Source organism: Branchiostoma floridae, chromosome 13, assembly GCF_000003815.2.
Source record: "Branchiostoma floridae strain S238N-H82 chromosome 13, Bfl_VNyyK, whole genome shotgun sequence".
Classification (NCBI taxonomy): domain Eukaryota; kingdom Metazoa; phylum Chordata; class Leptocardii; order Amphioxiformes; family Branchiostomatidae; genus Branchiostoma; species Branchiostoma floridae.
Window position 1 is genome coordinate 15030020 of NC_049991.1, and position 20499 is coordinate 15050518.

Consider the following 20499-nt stretch of genomic DNA (forward strand, 5'->3'; position numbering starts at 1 on the left):
CAAGAAGACCACTCATGGGACCGACAAAATCTGGTGTTTGTGGACAGGTGGCTACTATAGACAAGATTGTTTCAGTGGAAAAAAATTATCAAAGTGGCCACATTGACCAGGGAGTTATGTAGAGGTGGTCCTTATGTACTGGTTAGAATGAAGTAGATTCATTACCTTACCGACTGGTGACATTTCAGGTCCACAGTGGCAAAATCTCCAAACAAATCAAGTGTAATTACAATTTGTTGATTTGTACTTTATATTATTTTTTAACTGGTGTGTTTGAGAATAGCTTCTATTGCAGCTATTGGTAATACAAATGACCATAGCACTCAAGTCTGCCTTAAAAGAATCTTATGCTTGTAACATGGCAGGGTACAGAGTACCTATCAAAATAATTTGTTTAAAGGAGCAATTGTGCACACAAGTATGGGTGTTGTACACAAGGATGATGTACTTAATAAAAAGCCATTGGGAAAAAACTTGTCAAGTCACTGTTTATTTACCTTCCTGTTACAAAGACTCATTGTATTCAATGCTGTCGCATGACACAACTAAGCATGTACATAACATGCCACAATAAAAGCTGCACTGAACTTTTCACATTACGTTTCAGTCTCCAGTGATGTGACAAAGCAGTACCACATGATAGCTCATGTTCACTTTCCAACAAGGGCTATTTAAACTGTCTGCAAAGTGTTACAAAAAGGACACTAAAACTGTAAAACTTAAATGGTTCATGATAAACAACAGACAACAATACAGTGACTGTTCTTACTCCACTGTCTGTAACATCCCTTCCCCCTCCCCCCACCAAATCTCAACACGATGTATACTGAATATTTTCAACACGTCTTTAAATCACCTTTTGGTTTAAATCACTTTTGTGGCCCCAGTCAAAATGTCCAGTTGTTTCAAAGTAAGTATGGTTTACAACACCACTGGATGATGGAAAAGAGTGTCTTTAAAACTACCAATGACCACACGTGATCTGACTATATACAGTGCTCAAACACTGGAAGTAACAAAAATGTACTCAAAAAGCAGCATGAAGTTCCTAGGGATATACTTGATCATTTCAATTCCTATTACACTCCAAAACGCAGTTACCAATGAAGGCTACAGGGATTAATTAGCAAAAAATGAGGCTAGTATGAACAGCAAGGGAAGATGAACAATCAGATCTAGTCCATTATCATTAGGTGGTTCTATAAAGTCTATCGCTGCTGTGTGGGGAAGAAAAGAAAACTTGCTGATGGAGTTCTACTGGAAATCTCGTCTGTGATACTTGTCGGGGTCGTAGTACGACGTGACGACGATACGCTGGGCGAACTTGCGGCCGGTCAGCGCCTGCTGCGCCTTCTGACAGTCCATGATGGACCTGAATTCCACGTAGATCTGTGAGGAAAAAAACGAACAATTAGCTTCCAAATTTTGGAAGTCCATGTAGATCTGTGCACAGAAAAAAAAAGAAGTCTTTTTTATTAGGTTCAAAATTTATGCACGATTTAAAGAAAGGAAATGTCTTAAATCTAAAAGAAAAACATTCCAAAATAAAACAATACGATTGAATATCTGCACAAATGAGTTCAGTCTCCTATGAGTTGTGCAACAAACATATTGATGGCTTTGGTTAGTTAGGTAAATGTTTCTGGAGTCTGTCAGCAGACTGCAGTAGAAAGCTGGTCTTCACATTACCATGCATACAAGTTTTAAATTAAGATAAGCTCTTGCAATTTTCTCAGCGAAAGTTGATATTCCTCACCTTGCCACAGCCAGGGACGTCCACTCCCTCGATGGGCCTGGGGATCTCCACACTCAACACTGCACCGTATTTCCCGCATTCCTCTCGCACGTCCTCAAGAATATCTGGGGACAAGATGGATATGTCAGCAAATATTTGTCTGTATGTACGTATATGACTTAGAAAAACTATGCATCTGTACCTGCATGTACTTAGGCTCTTTTGACCTGTCTTATGCCTGCTTGAGAGCTGAACACAAGGCTTATTAATCTATAATCAGAAAATAAGAGTTCATGAAGACTACAATACTATACTCCAGTGAAAAGATACTTTTTCACAATTCCATATTCAGTGTGCCACCAATCTGTGCTTTAAGCCTGTGTGCCACCAATCTGTTACAGATGTACGGGCAACTTTAACTTGACCTAAATAGACAAACCTTCATATTCCTCCTCATCCATGAGTTCTTCTGGCATGACCATGTTCATGAGACACAGCACCTCCGTGGGGGGTCCTGCGTTGCCGGTCAGAGTCAGGCCCGGGATCTGGAGCTGGACGGGTTGCTGGAAAGAAAAGTCACAAAAAGTCAGAACAATTTGATCGTGAGATCATGTGGTGTAATAAGCAGCGCTTTGGGCTCAGGCCCAAGAGGTCCCGAGTTCAAAACCTGCCATGTCACCAATCTTGCGCCCTTAGGAAAGGCACTTTACACTTTTCGAAAAGAGTAGGAGTCCTTCCTGGTGTGTGGATGGAACCTTATATTTGTATACAGCTTATTCTTCATGTTTGTGTCTTAAAAAAATCACTTCCTTTTGAAGTTAGCTATAGAATTTGTCAGTCATAGAATTTGGGTCCATTAAAAATTTCTAAAGATGGAAACTGTGTTGTCAAGTTTTGCTGACAGTCTTTACTATTGTAAGCCGTGCACCTTTATTTCTGGATCTACATTTTTAGGTCGAATTTCTAGCCATAGCTTTATAGGCTATAACAGGAATTGTCGAACCTTAAGCTATTTTCCTACCGTAGCATGATACAGCCCATCATACTTACATTCTGTGCATTCTTGGCTCCAACGCTGGCCCTCTGGACAATCAGCTTCTTGTCTCCAAGCTGCATTCCATTCAGTCCTGCTATAGCCTGAATGACACAAACACTTTTTGTTACAAACCAACAAAATCTGTCATCACTGTTGAAAAATGTATAGGAGCTAAAAGAAAAACAGAGATTTAAAAGTTTGTAAACTAGCAAATTCAACAAATTATGTGTACTCATCTTTTAAGCTGGAAGTTTGGAAAACAAAAATGTAATTTTTACTGAAGGAAATAACAATACCTGGTCTGTGACGTTGGGATCGACATATTCACAGAAGGCGTACCCCTTCGACAGTGCAGTGGAGCTGTCCTTAACCAGGTTGAAGGCTTTGAGTTGGCCGAACGACAGGAGAAGTTCCTTGACCTATAAGGAGACGAGCAGACGGATGGATACATCAGAAGGATGTACATGACCAAGGGAAAGCGACATGCTGCCAGGAGACCCTCCCCTGCAATGCACTAACACTAGGGCCACAATTTCTACACTTCTGGGAAATCAAGCTCCTACAGATGCAAGATTTTGGATAGGACTAAAGGTTTGACTTATAAGCACATTCAAGAACTACACACGTCCTCATAATAAACATGCAAGGCATCTTGTCATGCTCTCTGCACCAACCTTTAGCAAGCAAAACGTGTGCTTCTACATCTGACAATGAAAACTGACAGTTCCTACCTGTGTTGGGATGCTGCCTTCTTCCATCCTTCAGGGCTCTGTACTGTCTAAACTATGTACCATCTCACGTGCACATTTTAGTCCCCATACCCCAGTAGTCCTCTCAAGCATTACCACTGTGACTTCCATCAGACTTCTGACAGATACTCAAAAACCTTTCACTCTTGATACCTAAACAAATTGAGAGCTCCACCCATGGCTACACTGGGCATGTTTAGAAATGTAGGGAGTTTGTTTTAGTTGTTTTAGTTAGTGCTACGCCTGTTGAAAATGACAGTAGCAATGGCTCAGGCCTGACAGAATCTGTCAACCACACCACTCACGCCCTCTCAACCGCTCACCATATACATGGTCTCTCCAACATGCGAAGGACACTTGCCTTTAGGCGCCATTGGCAATAGGGCAGGTTGCAGAGGTTGTGATACTCTCAAGAAATGTTTTGCCCCATAAAAACATGTAGTAACGTCCCCTTAGCTAGGGATCAAGATGGGAACAAAATGGAAGAAGACGCGTGAGTACTTCACATTCAATCAAGTCTGGATGATTCTTACATTATTACAGCTGTGGCAGACATGGGCGTTACCAACCTATGTTTTTTTTGGAAAGCAGAACGTTCGTTTTTTTCTACAACTGAGACCTAGCCTGAAGGATTTTTCTGTTGGTGACATTTTCTTGATTCGATCCTAGTTCTGACATTTCAACTGTGGTGTGCAAATTCAGTTCAGCTAAGATTTTGAGCCAAGCATTATGTGTGCACTGGCAAAGTTCTGCATCATTGAATTGAAAAGGAATGCATATGTTGGCAACCAATCTGTGTAGCTTTGCTCTAGACGAAAGTATTCAATAGATACGATTGTCAGGAATGAGCATGCTTACCTGAGTGGGAAACATCATATTGAAGTTAAATGTACACTTTCTTCTGTTATCTGAAAGTAATGGACCTGCAAGGAAGGGGGAGGGGCCACAAGAATCCAAACAATTTTTCTGTAAAATTTGTCCGTTTGACAACAAATGTTTGGGTTATGTTCCAGTTTCACAACAGTGCTTTCAAGTGGTTTATTTGAGTCGACAATTGTCCAATCAATCTGACACTTAAGAAAGGACTTTGTGCTGTTTTCTTTGTTTTGGAGCCATGGATGACTGAAAAGTTAGGACACATATCTTGCTGGAGCTAAGCTGAAAAAGAAACCCTGAAACAGAAACCTGGAAAGGAGAGAAAGCCCTGGGACAGAAAGTTTCCTTGCCATGACACAACCTGCTTAACAAGAGCTGAAAAAAATGCTGCAGGGAAAAATGTCCAATTATTCAATTTGTTCCATTGTCTGCTTTTGTAAATATTCGAGAGGACTGAAGTAATCACAACATATTTCACCAAAGTGCTTTTGTGGAGGGAAACAGATGCCAATGTATTTGCCTACAAAAAGTTTTGGGCTCAAGTCTGAGGAGCGTATCCAGTTGAATTTCTTGAAGATTCATGTTTGACACAATGCAAGGATGGATGTAAATTTGGGAATAGCCTTTATGAATGAGTACCGATGAAAGGCGATATCGTCAAAGGGGCGTCCATAGTCCTTCCTATTGGTCAGCACTGGACAGGGGACGGGATCTCTTACATTCATGCTACTTTAGGAGGGGGGAAAAAAAGAAAAAAAGCTGGAGACACGCCCATGCCACAGCTTGAACCTCACCTCCTTACCTGAAAAGAACCTTGGGAAAGAGAACCCTGAAAGGGAATGGTGCCTAGACAGACAACAGCCTGTATCTCCTCTCTTTCCCGGGGTACCTAGTCTTCTCCGCTTCCCTGCTACCTGCTTGGAATATCTAAGTCTTACAAAAGCACCAGAGGCGGCACAGAGAAGAAACCAGCCTGCCTTTCCTTCCTCGAGTCACAGCTTGGAGTGAGTGCTTTCCAAAACAATAGCCGGATGGAATTGGGCATGAATTTTCAAAACTACAGTCAAGGGCTGTACGAAGTTTAAGGCTGGCTTCTTTGTCTGTTCCATCCACTCAGAATAGGGTACCTGGTCGTCGTTTAGGTAGTTGGGAAGTCCACCGATGAAGATCTTATGCGGGGAGTCCTGCACCACTGTCGACACCACGCCTGGAATAACGGGGAACCCACCTAGGTCAGACAAGCCGTTCATATCTGAACGTCTTCATTGTTTGTAAAGGGTACATGAAAAAACACAGCCCTACTCTACAATGTGCTTTGGTCTGATCATAATACTGAGCTTGTTCACCGAAAATCCCTGCCTTGCAATTTCTTCATAATGTTTTACAGGTTTGAGAAAAACATAACATCTTGACATGATTTTGCTGACATTAATTGCATTATTTCATTTGGAAAATATCCTTTTCGTGGATATCTAATGGCAACTTCAAATTACACGACAAATTTGGGGTGGTCATCAAGTAGCATAGAATACGTCCCTTTCAAAATATCTACAAAAAGACAACTAGAGGCAAAATCATTCTGTGAGTGTGAAAATTTGTTTGCACTTCACGCTCGTTTTCAGTCACTGATGAAAGAAATTGGATGTTGTCTGAAACGTCTGACTCATACATAATCTATCCAGCTGCTTGATTTACTTCGCATTGTGTAACTTTCTGTCCAAAGTCTAACCTCTGACAATGTATTCTATGAAAAGTTTCAAAAAATGTTGAGAAAATGACAAAAGATCGACTAAAGCAGAAAAAAATGAAAATGTGGTCTGACCTATCAACTCACCTGGCACGTGGATGTCCGGGTTCTCAGCCATGCCGGGCACAGGTTGGTAGTCATGGGGACGGCGGAGCTTCAGGGACTGACCTTGGAAGATGATGCCATCAAATGCCATGGCCAAGGTCGTTTCGTCCACTGATCGGAACTGGATTTGAAAAGGAACAAACATGAACACTAGTTAAACATCAGGCAGCGAGCAGACGACAGAAGGAAAATGTTTGAGGTGGTCTTGCAGGGCTCGAAATACCACCTGCATATGCAGGTTAGTGCAGGTAAAATTGGAGCTGTGCATGTATTTGTGGTGTTTACCTGCACCTAACCTGTACTGGTCCATGTACTGGGTTTTATACATAATGTCGTATAATGTATGTGTTCATGGATTGTTATTAGCTGCATTGACTGTTACCACCTATGAAGTATAAAAGAAATATTAGCAATGGTTTCTGAACTGTTTTTAGTATGATCCATGCTTCCTAAATTCAGAGTGGTGCAGGTAAAATTTGTCTAGTGCAGGGAATGTCCAATGTTGCCTGCACCAGTGCAGGTACGCAGAAAAAAGTATTTCAAGCCCTATCTTGTGTTTGCTATGAAGTGGTCACCGCTAAAAATGCCAACATGAAAACCACAGTGGAAGTTTCTGCATTTACAGTATCATGACTCTTCTAGAATTCAGAGTGATAGACCAATTCTGGCTCTCCATCAAAATAAGCTGGCGTGTCTGCCATCGTACTGGACAAATATTTGCATCTAACTATTTTGAGGAGCAGCAGGATAAAAGGGAGCAGTCTATCTCTTGTTTGTAAAGGCAAAAAGGGAAAGATAGTCTCGTTGCCTAGATTGCTATCAACTTTGTCTTTGTTACAGTCTTGGAGGGTAGAGACCAACCCTCTCCTTACACTACCTTTGACCTCCCCAACCAAAGTCAGGTACCCACTTTTACACCTGGGTGGAGTGAGGAAAGTCATGCAAAAACACATCTCCAAAGGATTAAACGTCAGCCAGGATGCTGGGAATGGAACCCTTGACATCTCGGCCTTATATATAGTAACCTAGCCATTCAGCCATCCAATGTTTGTGTTTGTCCCAGTCTCTGACTTTCTTACCTCCAGGAAAGCGAAGTTCTTGTCCAGGTTGACCTGACAGGCGAGGACAGGGTTACCAGGGGCCTGAGCCAGGCTGGCACGGTGCATCTGGGTGTTGAAGAAGTCTATCATAGCCTCCTGTTGGGGGGAAAAAGACACACAAATGAAGCTTGTCAGAACTTTGGTAAGACTACTTGCCTGCTGATGACCATCTTTGGTGGTCAATCACAGTTTGAACATTTTTTTGCTGCACAAAAGAACCTACCAAGGTACACAAACCTAACAGCTTTACGTAAAAAATCTGCTTGGAACCACACTTGCGTTCATACATACACCAATGAAGCTAGTCACAACTTTGGACTGCTTGCTTTAGTAGTCGATCACTGTTTAAACATTTCTTCATCTTTTGCTATATGTAAAAAAAACTACCAAGATACACAAACCAAACAGCTTTACAAAAAATCATGAACACAACATCCACACTTACATGTATTGATCCATATCTAGAAGGTAGAAGTTCAATGAGCAGCTGAAGACCACCTCTGGTAGAACACTGTTTGAACACTGCTTCATTTTTTACTAATCTTTTACTATATTTTACTAACAAGGTACACTCACAAAACAGCTTTACCCCGCAGAAACACCCACACAACAGTCACACTTATTTTTCCATATATAGAAGGTAGAAGTTGAGCACTGACCTCGGTGACACCGAAAGGAATGTTGCCCACGTACAGCCGGCGGGCTTGCCTGGTCATCTGGCTGCCAATCGGCATGGCGGTGCCTGCGTTAGCCAACAACGCTGCGCTCGGGATGGAGCCGGTAGCTGCTAATCAAAGTCACAGGACTGCATTATTATTTATTTTCTTTTCATGGACAAAACAAACATTTTTCACCCCACCTGCACCTACTCTCCAAGCAGACTCTGGACTTCAAAAGAATATGTGACATAAGAGAAAGTCCAACAAAAACACCTAAAAAGACATATATAATAACAAGCTATGGCCTAACCTCTGCTTGGCGAATATCCTGCATCCATATTTCAGTTGAATATTTTCTCTGTGCAAGTTAACTAAATCTTTTGCCCTCGCATCTCAATATCAACCAAATTTCAAAAGCACAAACACAATTTGCAACACATCAAATTCAAAGGCTTTGCTCAGTTGACACAAGTTTCACACAGAGAAGTTGTGATTTTGTGATAAATACCTGATGCCATGTTGCCCAACCCCGGCATATCTGTGAACCAAAAAGTAAATGTGTGTCAAATCCAACAACATGTCAACACATCAATTCATTAACTGTCTGTTGCTACAATGTATCTATGAAGCTCTGAGTCAATGTATCGATGAAGCTCTTAGTCAATGTATCGATATAGCTCTTAGTAGTACATGGAAATCGGTTATTTTGTTATTGAAGGGACATGTCTCTTTTTGTCCACAAACGTATATTTTTGACAGGGCTTCTTTAATCACATCACACATCAATGTTTTTGAAAATATGGGCAGAACTCAGAATAGTACATGAGGAGAGGAAAGTACTAGTCTTTCTGGTTCATGTAGAAGCAACATCCTCATCCGGTACATGTTTGTGCTGTTGTTTCAACTACTTCATCTTGGCTACAGAATTTTTCCTTGAGTCAAGATGTAACAAATAAGAAGTTCAGCTCATTTGCATGCACACATACTAGGTACAATAATTTGCACCCAAAAGGATCACAATTAATTAGTGTGTACAGTTACAAAAATATAGTGGACACAGATATCAGACATGTTAAGCACCACACAAGCTTCTAAGTTCTACAACTTAGATCTTATTAATGAGGAAAAAAATCACACAAACAATTCCTGCAGTGTACAGGTGAATTCTCCCCTGTATAGTGAGACAGATCGACATCACATGTCTTAATATATGTAATTTTGGAAGGGACAATATCTATAATACTGGGTACGTGATGTTTTGTCACAAAATGTCTCATCACACAGAAAAGTGGTACCATGGTGTATAAATACCTGATGCTATGTTGCCTACCCTCGTCATTTCTGTGGACCACAAAGTAAGTTGGCATCAAATCTTACCACACAACATGGAAACACAACATTTCTTCCACTGTCCTTTCAATGGGAAACTCATGTGTTTGAGAGATCATTTTAGGGGTGAAATTTTTATCTGATCCCCGAACAATAGGACGTCAACATAAAACACTTCTCCTTTGTTCTTATTTATCTAACAAAGCTAGAAGCAACAACAATTTTCACAGAAAAATCCGTCAAAAGAGATACTGTAGACCACGAATATGTAAGAGCCAAACATGTACGTTTGAGTTAATCTGAAATACATGTTTGTCATGAAAAGGTACTGACAAGACTGCAACATGTCATTCTAAAACCAACAATGACTTTACAAAAGTTATCCCTGCTTTTAACTGAATCATTTTTCCCTGCATACATACAATGTTAACAAACACTTTTACAAGACATTTACACTCTTGTACAATGGAAGACAGGGTAGATGTTCTCTAAAATTTAGATGGAAATTTGCAATGAGAGCAAGGCCAACTCATGGACAATACATCCCCCCTCCCATCCCACTTAAAAACTGCCATCTTTCAAAATATGCCTGCACTTGTAATGAGCATTAGTAAAATAAGCTGAAGCCCAGGTAAAGATGAACAAATACCTGAAGCACTAGCTGCCAGCATGGATGGCATTGACGCCGCACCTGGAATAAGATAGAAAATAATCAGCTCACGTAGTAAATAATTACAGACAGCATGCACTAAAAAGGCAATTACACTTTTCAAAGCTATATGCAGACACACAGGAAGATCTACAGAAAGGATGCAAAAGTTGTGAGACAACAACGAGAAGCTGGGTAGTCAATTGGGCTGAGACAAATAGACATGACATGTTCTGACATCATTGGTAGTCAAGGAAACTGTTCATTACCTCCAGCACTGGCGAGCAATGGGACCTGGCCAGCGGCTGTAAGGATAAGGGAGCATCCATCAAATAAGGAATAGCAACTGCGTGTTATAACTTACAAAGATTGATAAAAAATGCACAATAATAAATATGTTGCCTAGCAGTATATTGATTTTTTACTTGTTTTAGTCATCACAGGTATTAACTTGAGGTTCATCTGTGCTGGCCAAAGGACACTAATATGGTTGCCTTTCAAAGCTGTATGATCTAGATTTGTGCTGAATTTGACAAGTAAGCTTTCTATTATTTGGGGAAATAGAGTGAAACGTAAGGTCCACCTTGCATGGCTTTGTACTGCATAGGAGTGATGTTCTCGAAGCCTGGCGGGGGGACGTCCCAGTACTGGTACGGCTTACGGCGCCTGGATCGCCGGGGGGAGCGACTGGAAAAGGTACAAACACAGAAAAATGTCACTCAACTACCAGCTTCAACTGAAGTACAATTTGTGGGATGAAATAAATACAAGACTCAATAGGGCTCCATTACTTAGATGCCATTAGATAACTATAGCTCTGCTCACTACATGAATATTGATTTGAAGGAATCAATGTATAATATTTGCCAACATTTTATAGCAATTCAAAGTAGGGCCTTTATGATGCCTGTGGCTATTACAAACTTTGTCACAAGCTTATCAAGTATTGCAACACAATTTGTCATTATAAATATTGAGCTGGTAATGAAAATACCATTGAAATATTGTTTGATTCATTTCAATAGCTACATGCAAGTATTGCATTTAAATAGCTACATGCAAGTATTGTAACACTGCCGCTGGAATGAATCGTAAAAGCGCTACACATGTATTTTCATCATGTAGAAGTGTAATTGTATATAGCTACCCTGCAGGAAGGATTGGAGCTTTGTCATCATCCAAGCCACCGATCACCCTGTGGAAAAAAAACATAGTACATCCTTGTTTATCCTTTTATAACTGAGAAACAGACATTAAGCTGGACTGCTGGTATATTTTGGCCTAAAACACCACACTCTTATTTAGAGTGGTAAAAGTTAAAACTTAAAGGGGCAGTCATCCCCAGATGTGTATGTAAAATTCCATCTCAGACTAAAAAGGAAATGACTTATTCAAATCCAGTATTGTATGAGTACTTAGAACGATTTTATACCACCAACATTTCACTTCTCTTTTTGTAAATTACTGATGAATATCCAGAAATCTGAATGATATGAATTCTACACAATATGATATCATACTAAACAAAGTCCCCAACAGAAACATCAAGGCATCAAGTGCATGTGTATTGTGTAGGCTTAGTTTGGGGCCAGTTTCTTCCTTATAGCTCACCTTCTCCGCCGCCCCCTGTCCCTGCTGCCACTACGGGATCTACTTCTGCCTCCACGTCTCCTGCGATCGCCTCCACCACGACCACCACGGGGCGAGCCCGATCTGCTCCTACTCCGTGAACGACGCTTACGGCCCCTGTCTCGGTCGCGGTCCCTGTCCCGTTCTCTGTGTTCTGTGGCAGGAAAAAAAATTGAGTATTTTCTATATCTGCAAAAGCTGAAGATAATTGTACACTGAAGTGATGCAGTCAGCGAAGAAGAAGAACTTTACAGCGCAACAATTGTAACAGGTACAATGTATGGCATTCTGTGTATACAATGGAGTTAAACTGTACTACTTCAACTAAACTTATCAAATGTAACGGCAGGTACTGCTCCTTGGGCGGGTTACTAATAGTGCTGTTAGTCGAGGTGATGTAAATTACATTTTTAACAATAGCAACTGTTGGGATAAGTCTATTCCTTTCGCTTTGCTGGGGAGGAATCGTTGGCGTCACAGTGCCAGGAAAACGTATTACTCCATCGAAGCTGCGTCCAGACTAATTCTCGGCAGGAAGAGTCACTGTGGGAACTGGTATCCATTATGACATTTAGAATCTTGAGTTCCCTTCCACACTTGTAAATTATCTTTAAAATGCTAATGCAAGTATTACAAGAACATTGGTAAATGCAGTCTTCATTACTTTACCTGTTACAACCCTATAACAAACAAAAGACATAATTTGGGGGAGGGGGGCAAATTATTATAGGTCAGGTTTGAAGGGATGGGGATTTTTGGCATCCACTTGTTAACAGGTAGCCAAATTATACTACTTGTATGGTTACTTCTAGTTTTAACGTGACATTCTTGAGTGTTTAGCGGGCCAGATTAGTTGTCACTATGGAGAACAGATTGTGATCAGCGATGACGATATAATTTTCCCACAAAACGCACATAATATTTATGCACTGCCACGCTTCCATATAAAGCATTTTTATGTCCTTGAATAGAAAGCGTAAATTCCACAGGTTTGAAAAGCTAATTTGTGCACACTTACCTATGCACAATCTTACGTAAAATCAGAATATCGTTAACTCCTGACCCTACGTAACGACATTATCAAACGCTAATTTGTACAAAATTTTCTTCAGGACCGCACACTCAGCCTTGCACGCCGTGCATCGCGGCATAAAAATCAGCCGAAATTTACAGCCCCCAAGACAGGTCAATTTTGACAAGTACACCCTCTATCTCTCGACAAATAATATCTCGATAACCTAAAGCTTACCTGATTTGGATTCGGATATTTGATTCTCGTAATTTTGGCTATCTACCGCTGCCATTGTTGTAGCTGCTAGCACGCCCCGCACGTCCAGAAAATACCAAGATGGCGTCTTCTCCAAAAAAGTGGGAATTACCCACAAGGCCCTTCTCATCGATCCGGAAATTGAGTCCGAGCGCGGGAAATTCAAACTTGAAACTCAAAAGTGTTTCTTTGAGACATCATTTAAAAGATATATCGCCTCACTCGCTGGACTTCAAGCCAACGCACTTGAATATATTGATTTCGGAGATCGCTGTCTTCGGATAGTGTGATTTTATGGCTAGCAGTGGGACTGTCTTTTCAAGTCAAGTCAAAGTTTTGCCATTAATGCTCGTTGATTATTAAGATAGCTGATTACTCAAGCAACTGGACATGATTTTGGAAACGGTCAGACATTTCTGGTAGATTCCACTACCTTTTGTCAGTGACACTGGCGAACGGTAAAATCGACGCAAGTCAAAGTTTAATTACACAACTGTTGTAACGCGGGTGCAATGTAACTGTAAGGCAAAGTGATTTACATTGTACAATGTATTACAAACTACAGGCAGGTTCTTTAACGTTACAAGCTGTTTCCTGGTATGCACTTCACATGATACAAGAAAACAGCGTGTATAGAAAATCGTCTATAGCTTGATTGGTCTTGATTACAACTTACTTTCCCGAGCTCCCGTACTAGTTGGCGACTTAAACGGGAGGTTCATTCTAAGATAGCACCCCTTCAAGTTACCTATAAGACGTAATAAGTGCAGCTAATAAAAGCCGCAGACTGCAGGGAGTCTAGACAGAGTCCATCAAAATGAAATGAAATTCGCCTGTGATAAAGTAGTATGAACGGGAACAGTGACAGAACCATCGTGTAGAGGATGAATGTTTGATACTCGTACTGCCTTTGGTCAGTGACTGAGTATGATACTGTACGCCTCATCAAAAGTCGTTACTCTTTTAAAGAATTTATCCTGTACTATATATACTAGTATCTCATGCCTACTTTGCCCCCCCCCCCCCCCCAACGACCAGGAGGTAAGGGACTAGGTAGGTATCCTGTATCTCTAACGTTACATGTACATTGTATTATGTAAGTTACTTGTAAGGTTTTACTTGAATGTCTAACCTTCATCGATTTGTTATGCCTCTTCCACGGTAACCCGCCTTATGACGTAACTCATCGGATTTGTGCTGAAGAGTACAAGCTGCTTATCCGGGCAGATTTAATTCTAGTTCCTTTGGGACAGTAAGTTTGATTATACCCTGACATGGACGGTATTCCCGTAATCTCTCTCGCCTAACTTTCCATTATAGATTTCAGCCGGCCGATTGAAGGTGACCTGGTTTCATGCGAGAAGGGAATGAATCTGCTTGGCATCGAATACCAAAGATGGATAGCCAAATACCATTAGCCTGAGTACCATCCTCCGTAGTGTCTAGTGACCGCTGATTCAATACTTTCGCTTGCTAACCATGGTTAAAAAGCGAAAGTATTGAGCCAGCGGTCACTACGGAGGATGGTACTCAGGCTAAAATAACGTACGAGTATGGCTCAAATTCATTGTATTGATTGTCATCTCAATGGACAAGCGAGGGCCATAAAGTGACGATCTTGTATGGCCATTGGTAGGGTACAAGATTTTTCTTACTAGTACTTCACTCAGGTGTAAATGAGTACTTTGCTTCGGTCAGGGACGTCCATTGGATATTAGATCCCATGTTTAAATCCACGTTAAACAACCCGCCACAATTATCGAAAAGACTAAGGTTCTTACAGTCTAGTCTCCTGGTTGACATCTTGATAAGGTGATATGTCAATCTCTCCACGAATGTGGCAAAATTAGATAGATATATGAATCAAAAGATTTAAGTCACGAATATATTTTGTATCGTATAGTACGGAACAGTTTGGGAGTAGGATTCCCATATTCTCCAAGCAGAGGTTTCGGGTCGGAGGGTCAGTGGTGTTTTTAACTCCCTCCACAGTTACAAATCAGCCATAATGTGTCAGAGTCATTAGATTTAAAATATTTGAAGCGTTCCGTTCTGCGGCAGAGGTGGAGGAAGGCATACGTTAAAAATCGCGACCACTACTAGCCCCCTCCTACCGAGACCTCTGCTTGGAAAATAGGACTCCCACAGTCGTGGTGGGTTTTACGAATTAGACCAGGTTGTAATAGTCGTGGGATATCGGATTGTCTTCCAAATTGCTGGCAATTATTGAGTGCTCAAGCACCCGAAATGCATTGGAAAACGATCAGCGACATGCCCTTATGACTCTACCGATCCCTCGTGGACTGTTCTAAGCCAATATTTGCCATCACCCCTCCCCCCACTCTTACAACAGGGTGCGTATTTTCAGCATGTCCATATATATCTACCGTAGGCCTAGGAGCGGACTCTATTTATTTGTGTTGAGTAGATTAAACTAACTTACTAGCCACCCCAGTCACACGTCAGTTTAGCTCGGTAATTACACAAGAACGAAGTCAACATGGCATATTCGTCTTGTCCACGATTTCGTATTAAAGAAGGCAAGAGTCTCATATTTTGATTTAATCCCTTAATGGTGTCAAAAAGGGGCCGGTTAGAAGCAAACATGGCACGAATTTTCCACGGTTGTTCCACAAGCCTTAATCAAACTCCGACGTGCAAAAATAGATTATCTGGTGTGTGAAGTCGGTCAGCTCTTTGCTAATTACCACATTCCCCATCGCGGTGCGCAAGTCAGTGTTGGTCGAGAAAATCACTCGTCGATATTCCTCGTCTTTGGAACGAGTTACGGACGCATAGCGGGATGAGGAGTCGCTTTCAAATGTACAGATAATTGAAGACCGCGGCATTATTTTATCAATAGCTGGGCTTGAGACGGGAAGATCGTATCCTCATAATTGATGCGGACAGTCATAATATTGGCTTTGCCAAGGTCGTGTTGCGTTATAGCTGCGGTATCTCGTGTCACCGCAGCGAGGCCGAGGTGCCCCCTGGCTGTCACTCCACGGCCCAGGAATGACAGGACATAGCTGAGGAGCAGTTTTCCCATATGGATTCAAACGTTACGACGGGATAATAAGTGCACCGCCGGGCTATTCCTGTCTGCAAGGTTTGCTCGGCGTCCGTACGTGCTGACAGCCACTGCCGTTTATGAACAAGAGATGGGGTCAGCGGCATGGTGTTAAGAGTACGGGTCAGCACTGGCAGTACTAATGGTCAGGCACGGATTCATATTAATACAGGCGGGGCAGGCTAGGCGGACCGAGGACCTCAGACGGTCCGACTTTAGCCTGTACATGTAGACAGTGCTTAAGTGCGGCTCACACGGAAATCCTCTCAACTGTCTCTCATCACAGCATGCGTGATCCCAGGATCTATCGTTACGTAATGGAGGACTCGCTGCCTTTTTAATTAGACCTGACCAAGGTGACCCCGTCAGGGATGACCAGCTGCAAATTTGCGTGTGGCCGGCCGAGATGACCATTAAGGGGGATTTGATTACCTGACGGTGTGTGAAGCATGAGTGGAACTGACCAAACTGAATATTTCTTGGTTGACGGCACGTCAGCGAGCCAGACACAAGTGTTCTGACGGACAGCCGGGAGGAACTCGGAATGGGGAAGTACAGAGTGATGCGGACATCCGGGAAAACCGAGTGTCAAGGTAGGGCAGAGTTAGCGGCTGAGTGTTAGCGTTTTTCTTGCTGATCTTTCACTGTAGCACTGGGAAACAAGCCAACCGCTTGACTCATACAAAGCAAGGAGCTTAAAACCGTCTTGTACAAAGGGAACTTGGAGATTAAATCAGTACTCTTGAATTCCGCATCTTCTTGATCTGTGCAATAGTCAGCAGACAGTTGCGTCGCCCGTTGGCCACTATGTTCGGCGTCTCCTTGTTACGCACCCTGCAAGGATCCTTCCGAACGTGTAGCGAGGCGGAGGATGTCTCAGACAGCGAGGACTTGGCGGGGCCAGACGACAACAACAACAGCAAGTCCCGGAGTGTCAGTCTTCACCAGATCATCACCAACGATCAGGTGGAACTGTGTGAGATGTTCTTGAAGAACAGCGCCCTAGCGGGGAGGCGGTCCACTGCAGGACCGGCGGGTAGGTACTTACCCTTGCACGTCGCCGCCATTTTTAGACGCCCCGAAATTATGGAATTGCTGCTCAGATACGAAGTTCAACATCCTGACGAAAGAAACAGCCAGGGTAAGACTGCACTTCACATGACGTTTCTCTACTGGCCTCGGTATAAAATCGCCGACATGCAAGGCCGCAGCCTTGGGGAAATGGACGTTGAGAAATGTGTGAAATGTTTACAGGCACTCTGCAGACATCAAGCCGATTTCAACGCCAGAGACGAGTCTGGCATGACTCCTGTACACTACGCAGCAGCTTTTGACATCTTCCAGGCGATTGACCTGCTATCTGAGGCAGGAGCAGATATGAACACGCAGGATTCAAATGGAAGAACTCCCCTGGCCGTGGCAGCGTCCATGGCGCACGTCGACACCGTGCGGCATCTTCTTGAACTGCAGGTGTTGGTGGATGTCGCCGGACGAGATGGTCGCACCGCCCTGCACCAGGCAGTGGTGACTTGCTCGTACAGACAAAGCGACGATGTGGAATGCGTGGAGTTACTTTTGCAAGCTGGAGTTCAACCGTCGCCAAGAGACGTCGACGGCGTGACGCCGCTTCACCTAGCGAGTCGTGAAGGTAATGACAAGCTCATCAGAATTCTAATCGATCACGGAGCAGACCCGGATGCTTCAACTTACGATAGCGGCCAAACCCCATTATTTTCCTTTCTCGACAATCCGTCGAATAGAAACAAACTAGCTACACTGCACATGTTGCTGAAGGAAACGTGTCGGATCCAGGTGCTTGACCGGGCAGGAGGGCGCCCAGCGTTGTTGGAAGATGAATCGGATTGGTGCTGGAGAGATGGACTTCTCGAAGCCTCCAGGCATCCCTCTCCTCTCAAGAGGATCTGTTTGCATGTGATACGGAGAATATTGAGAAGGAAGAGGCGCGGACTAGACACTATCGTTCAGGATAATGTGTTAAGGTTACCTCCATCTATAAGTGTGGGAATAGTCGACCCAGAATGTGTTAGACACTGTCCTCTTCATGACTATATCGACTGATTGATTGGAGAAAGGCCGATGTGGCCGAGTTTATGCTCGTGATTTGAATTCCAACAAATGTACTGGAAATGTGACGATCATACATTTTTCCCGACCTTCTTGAAAGATCGATACTCTGTTACATTGCGGACTTAGACTTCACGACCGTTAATTGCATAAGAGTTGGTGGTTGAAGATGCTTCTTATTATATAGATCAACAGTTCGTCGTTCTTTTGTTTTTGTCAACTTTACTGAGCACTTGTTTCGAACTCGTTGTGACGTACACTACCACTTGAGAAGAATTCAGAAGAAATTTAATATGTGCAACAAGTGATTATATACAGCAACATATAATTCTGAAGTTGCCTAATTTTGTTGACAAAGATGATGTACATTGTGTAAGTCTCTGATAATAGTTCGTGCCTGAAGGATGTCACTTATAAGCTCAGCAATATCAAAGTTGCAAAGACTGGACTGTTGGTCAGATGATGACAGATCTATGAAACCTAGTGACGGCAAAGTTCTGCAGTAGGTCTTTATTGCATTATGGCGATTGAGCTCTAGCAAAGTCTGTATCTGTATCTATATAGACGGTATCATTTGAACCGCCCTTCGGCGTAACACACCAGCTTCGCAGGCACGCGGTGCGGCAGCAGCTGGTTATATTACACTGAACGATCCGTCATATTAAAACATTCGTGAAACGCGGCAGTCACTTGTTTTTTTATTGTCTTGTGAGGCATGCCTAATCGAATACAAGAAATGCATAGGACGATGAGAAGCCTGCAATCATATGATGCATTACCACCAACGAACGCTAAGTGACGCTTTTAATTCGTGGCACTTCCTAGTACTCGCCACCGACACTGTGGCACCCAATCCACTTTGCGATGGACCTCATCATCATCATTTGTCATCCTCTATTAGGTGCAATAAATGAAGTTCGACTTCCAGTACAGTCTGTCATACTGCGATAGACCTAGGACATGATATAATATCTGTAATGGTCTATCAAAGGACATTATATAATGTCATTCGATGAACAATTACAAATATTTAATTCCCAAGCAGACTTAACGGTGACACAAGCTAAAGCAGTATCCAACTAGCCCGAGTATCAGCCTTGTTAGTCTACCGTGGCTCTCATACTCAGGGAGAAGTATGGGAGCCCCGGTAAACTAACCAGACTGATACTCATGCTATATCTAACTACCCTTGGTGGTCCTATTGATACATTGTACTATAAACCTGCTGCTAATTGGAGATTAACAGATAGTTAAGACGAAGTGTGTCTGCAACTTTTTAATTTACTATCTTGTTGGAGATTTAGCGGCCTCAGAGAGTTGAGGGTCAGTATTGCGTGGATCAAAGAGTGTAAGTCGTGACTAGGTTATTCTACAGCAGCAAAAGTCTGCTGATAGTGCCTAGGTAATTTTACAGCAGCGTTAGAGTGTTGATAGTGGCTGGTTCGATTTGACAACACTGATAAGATCTGTTCCTGGACGTCAGAGCTATACATAACATAAAACAAAGGAGGTTCCACCACATTTACTGGATGCCGGATGGTAGATCTATTACTGATAACAGTATGTGTAAACTGGGGCACTACAGTAATGAAAAAAAAAACAACCTTTGTACAATTTAGCTTGTCCTGCTAGGTACCGTGAAAAGTATTATACATATGCGGCCTGACCCCTAATCTCGAACCAGATCCACGGTGCGTAATGTATAGTATCAAACTTCCCGGTGCCCGTTTGACTCCCTTGGCCGGCTACACTCCTTGGCCAGCTTTGATACTATCTTATGGCACCGTAGGATCTGCTTGGAGGTTATCTGACCCCCTCTCTTGTGCCATTGCAGGTTATCTAAATACCAAGCGGTCAGTGACCTTATATGATGGTATGTGCATATCAATGTATGGCCTCATATAAATCGTATGAATTAAAGGGATCTACACATCTTATCGACTTGTATATGGTAACTGCATAATAGATGGATGATGGTCGCCGATCTAGACTGGTCTCCACCATGCGATGGCTGAAATGTAACCATATACAATGTAGTACGTAAAAGTTACCCTAAAACAAGAGGGGGAATGATTTACTAAGCTAGTTTGACCACCATGGGGGATCTATTTTCCCTTAATACAGCGAACTGGCTCTCCTAGCCAATTCTCCACCCTGTCACAAAGTTTGGCCGAATCAATAACTCTTTTCGTCTTCAATAACCCCTAAATTTATCGACGATCCTTTTTGGAAGACCTGGTAGAGGATTTAAGCATATATGATCATTGGCTGTAAATCTAACGCTATGCTAAACTAGCGAATTTTTAAAGCTCGGGTTTCAAAATCCAAAGATAACTGGCCATCAGCGCTGTCATTAATGACGTCATGCTCGTGCATCATACATGCAGTAGCCCTGACAAACCATCGGAAGGGCTTATCAGGCTCCGTGGATCGGTGGTCTTATTGTAGAAATTGGACTAGTAG

General features: G+C 42.5%; 2 protein-coding genes across 8 annotated transcripts; one reads left to right on the top strand and one right to left on the bottom strand.

Moving 5' to 3' along the window:
• Positions 1 to 473: 473 nt before the first annotated feature.
• On the bottom strand, positions 474 to 13023 carry LOC118429074 (splicing factor U2AF 50 kDa subunit-like). 7 transcript variants are annotated; one of them, XM_035839432.1, is made up of 17 exons: positions 12864 to 13022; positions 11597 to 11768; positions 11133 to 11180; positions 10569 to 10672; positions 10255 to 10290; positions 9986 to 10027; positions 9319 to 9348; positions 8516 to 8545; positions 8008 to 8135; positions 7328 to 7444; positions 6219 to 6369; positions 5524 to 5624; positions 3068 to 3190; positions 2786 to 2872; positions 2175 to 2298; positions 1757 to 1860; positions 474 to 1389 (listed from the first exon to the last, which is right to left on the bottom strand). In XM_035839432.1, exons 1-17 carry the CDS (start codon positions 13009 to 13011, stop codon positions 1255 to 1257), a joined length of 1680 nt encoding a protein of 559 aa, XP_035695325.1. In that variant the 5' UTR covers positions 13012 to 13022; the 3' UTR covers positions 474 to 1254. The 7 variants fall into 7 exon arrangements, with proteins under 7 accessions (XP_035695325.1, XP_035695326.1, XP_035695330.1 ...); XM_035839433.1 differs by having other exon boundaries at positions 1085 to 1389; positions 8008 to 8132; positions 12864 to 13023; XM_035839437.1 differs by having other exon boundaries at positions 1085 to 1389; positions 5524 to 5603; positions 6231 to 6369.
• A 3735-nt stretch (positions 13024 to 16758) lies between these two features.
• On the top strand, positions 16759 to 18030 carry LOC118428546 (poly [ADP-ribose] polymerase tankyrase-1-like). Its single transcript, XM_035838639.1, has one exon. It carries the CDS (start codon positions 16759 to 16761, stop codon positions 18028 to 18030), a length of 1272 nt encoding a protein of 423 aa, XP_035694532.1.
• Positions 18031 to 20499: the final 2469 nt, after the last annotated feature.

Bases quoted from the DNA above. Each gene is read 5' to 3' on its own strand.
- LOC118429074 (XM_035839432.1), bottom strand. From the start codon at position 13,011: ATGAGAAGGGCCTTGTGGGTAATTCCCACTTTTTTGGAGAAGACGCCA. The intron at 6,370-7,327 runs GTAAGAAAGTCA...TTTCAAATCCAG, and splicing joins AGAACTTCGCTTTCCTGGAG to TTCCGATCAGTGGACGAAAC. The intron at 3,191-5,523 runs GTACCCTATTCT...GTCTCCTTATAG, and splicing joins ACTACCTAAACGACGACCAG to GTCAAGGAACTTCTCCTGTC.
- LOC118428546 (XM_035838639.1), top strand. From the start codon at position 16,759: ATGTTCGGCGTCTCCTTGTTACGCACCCTGCAAGGATCCTTCCGAACG.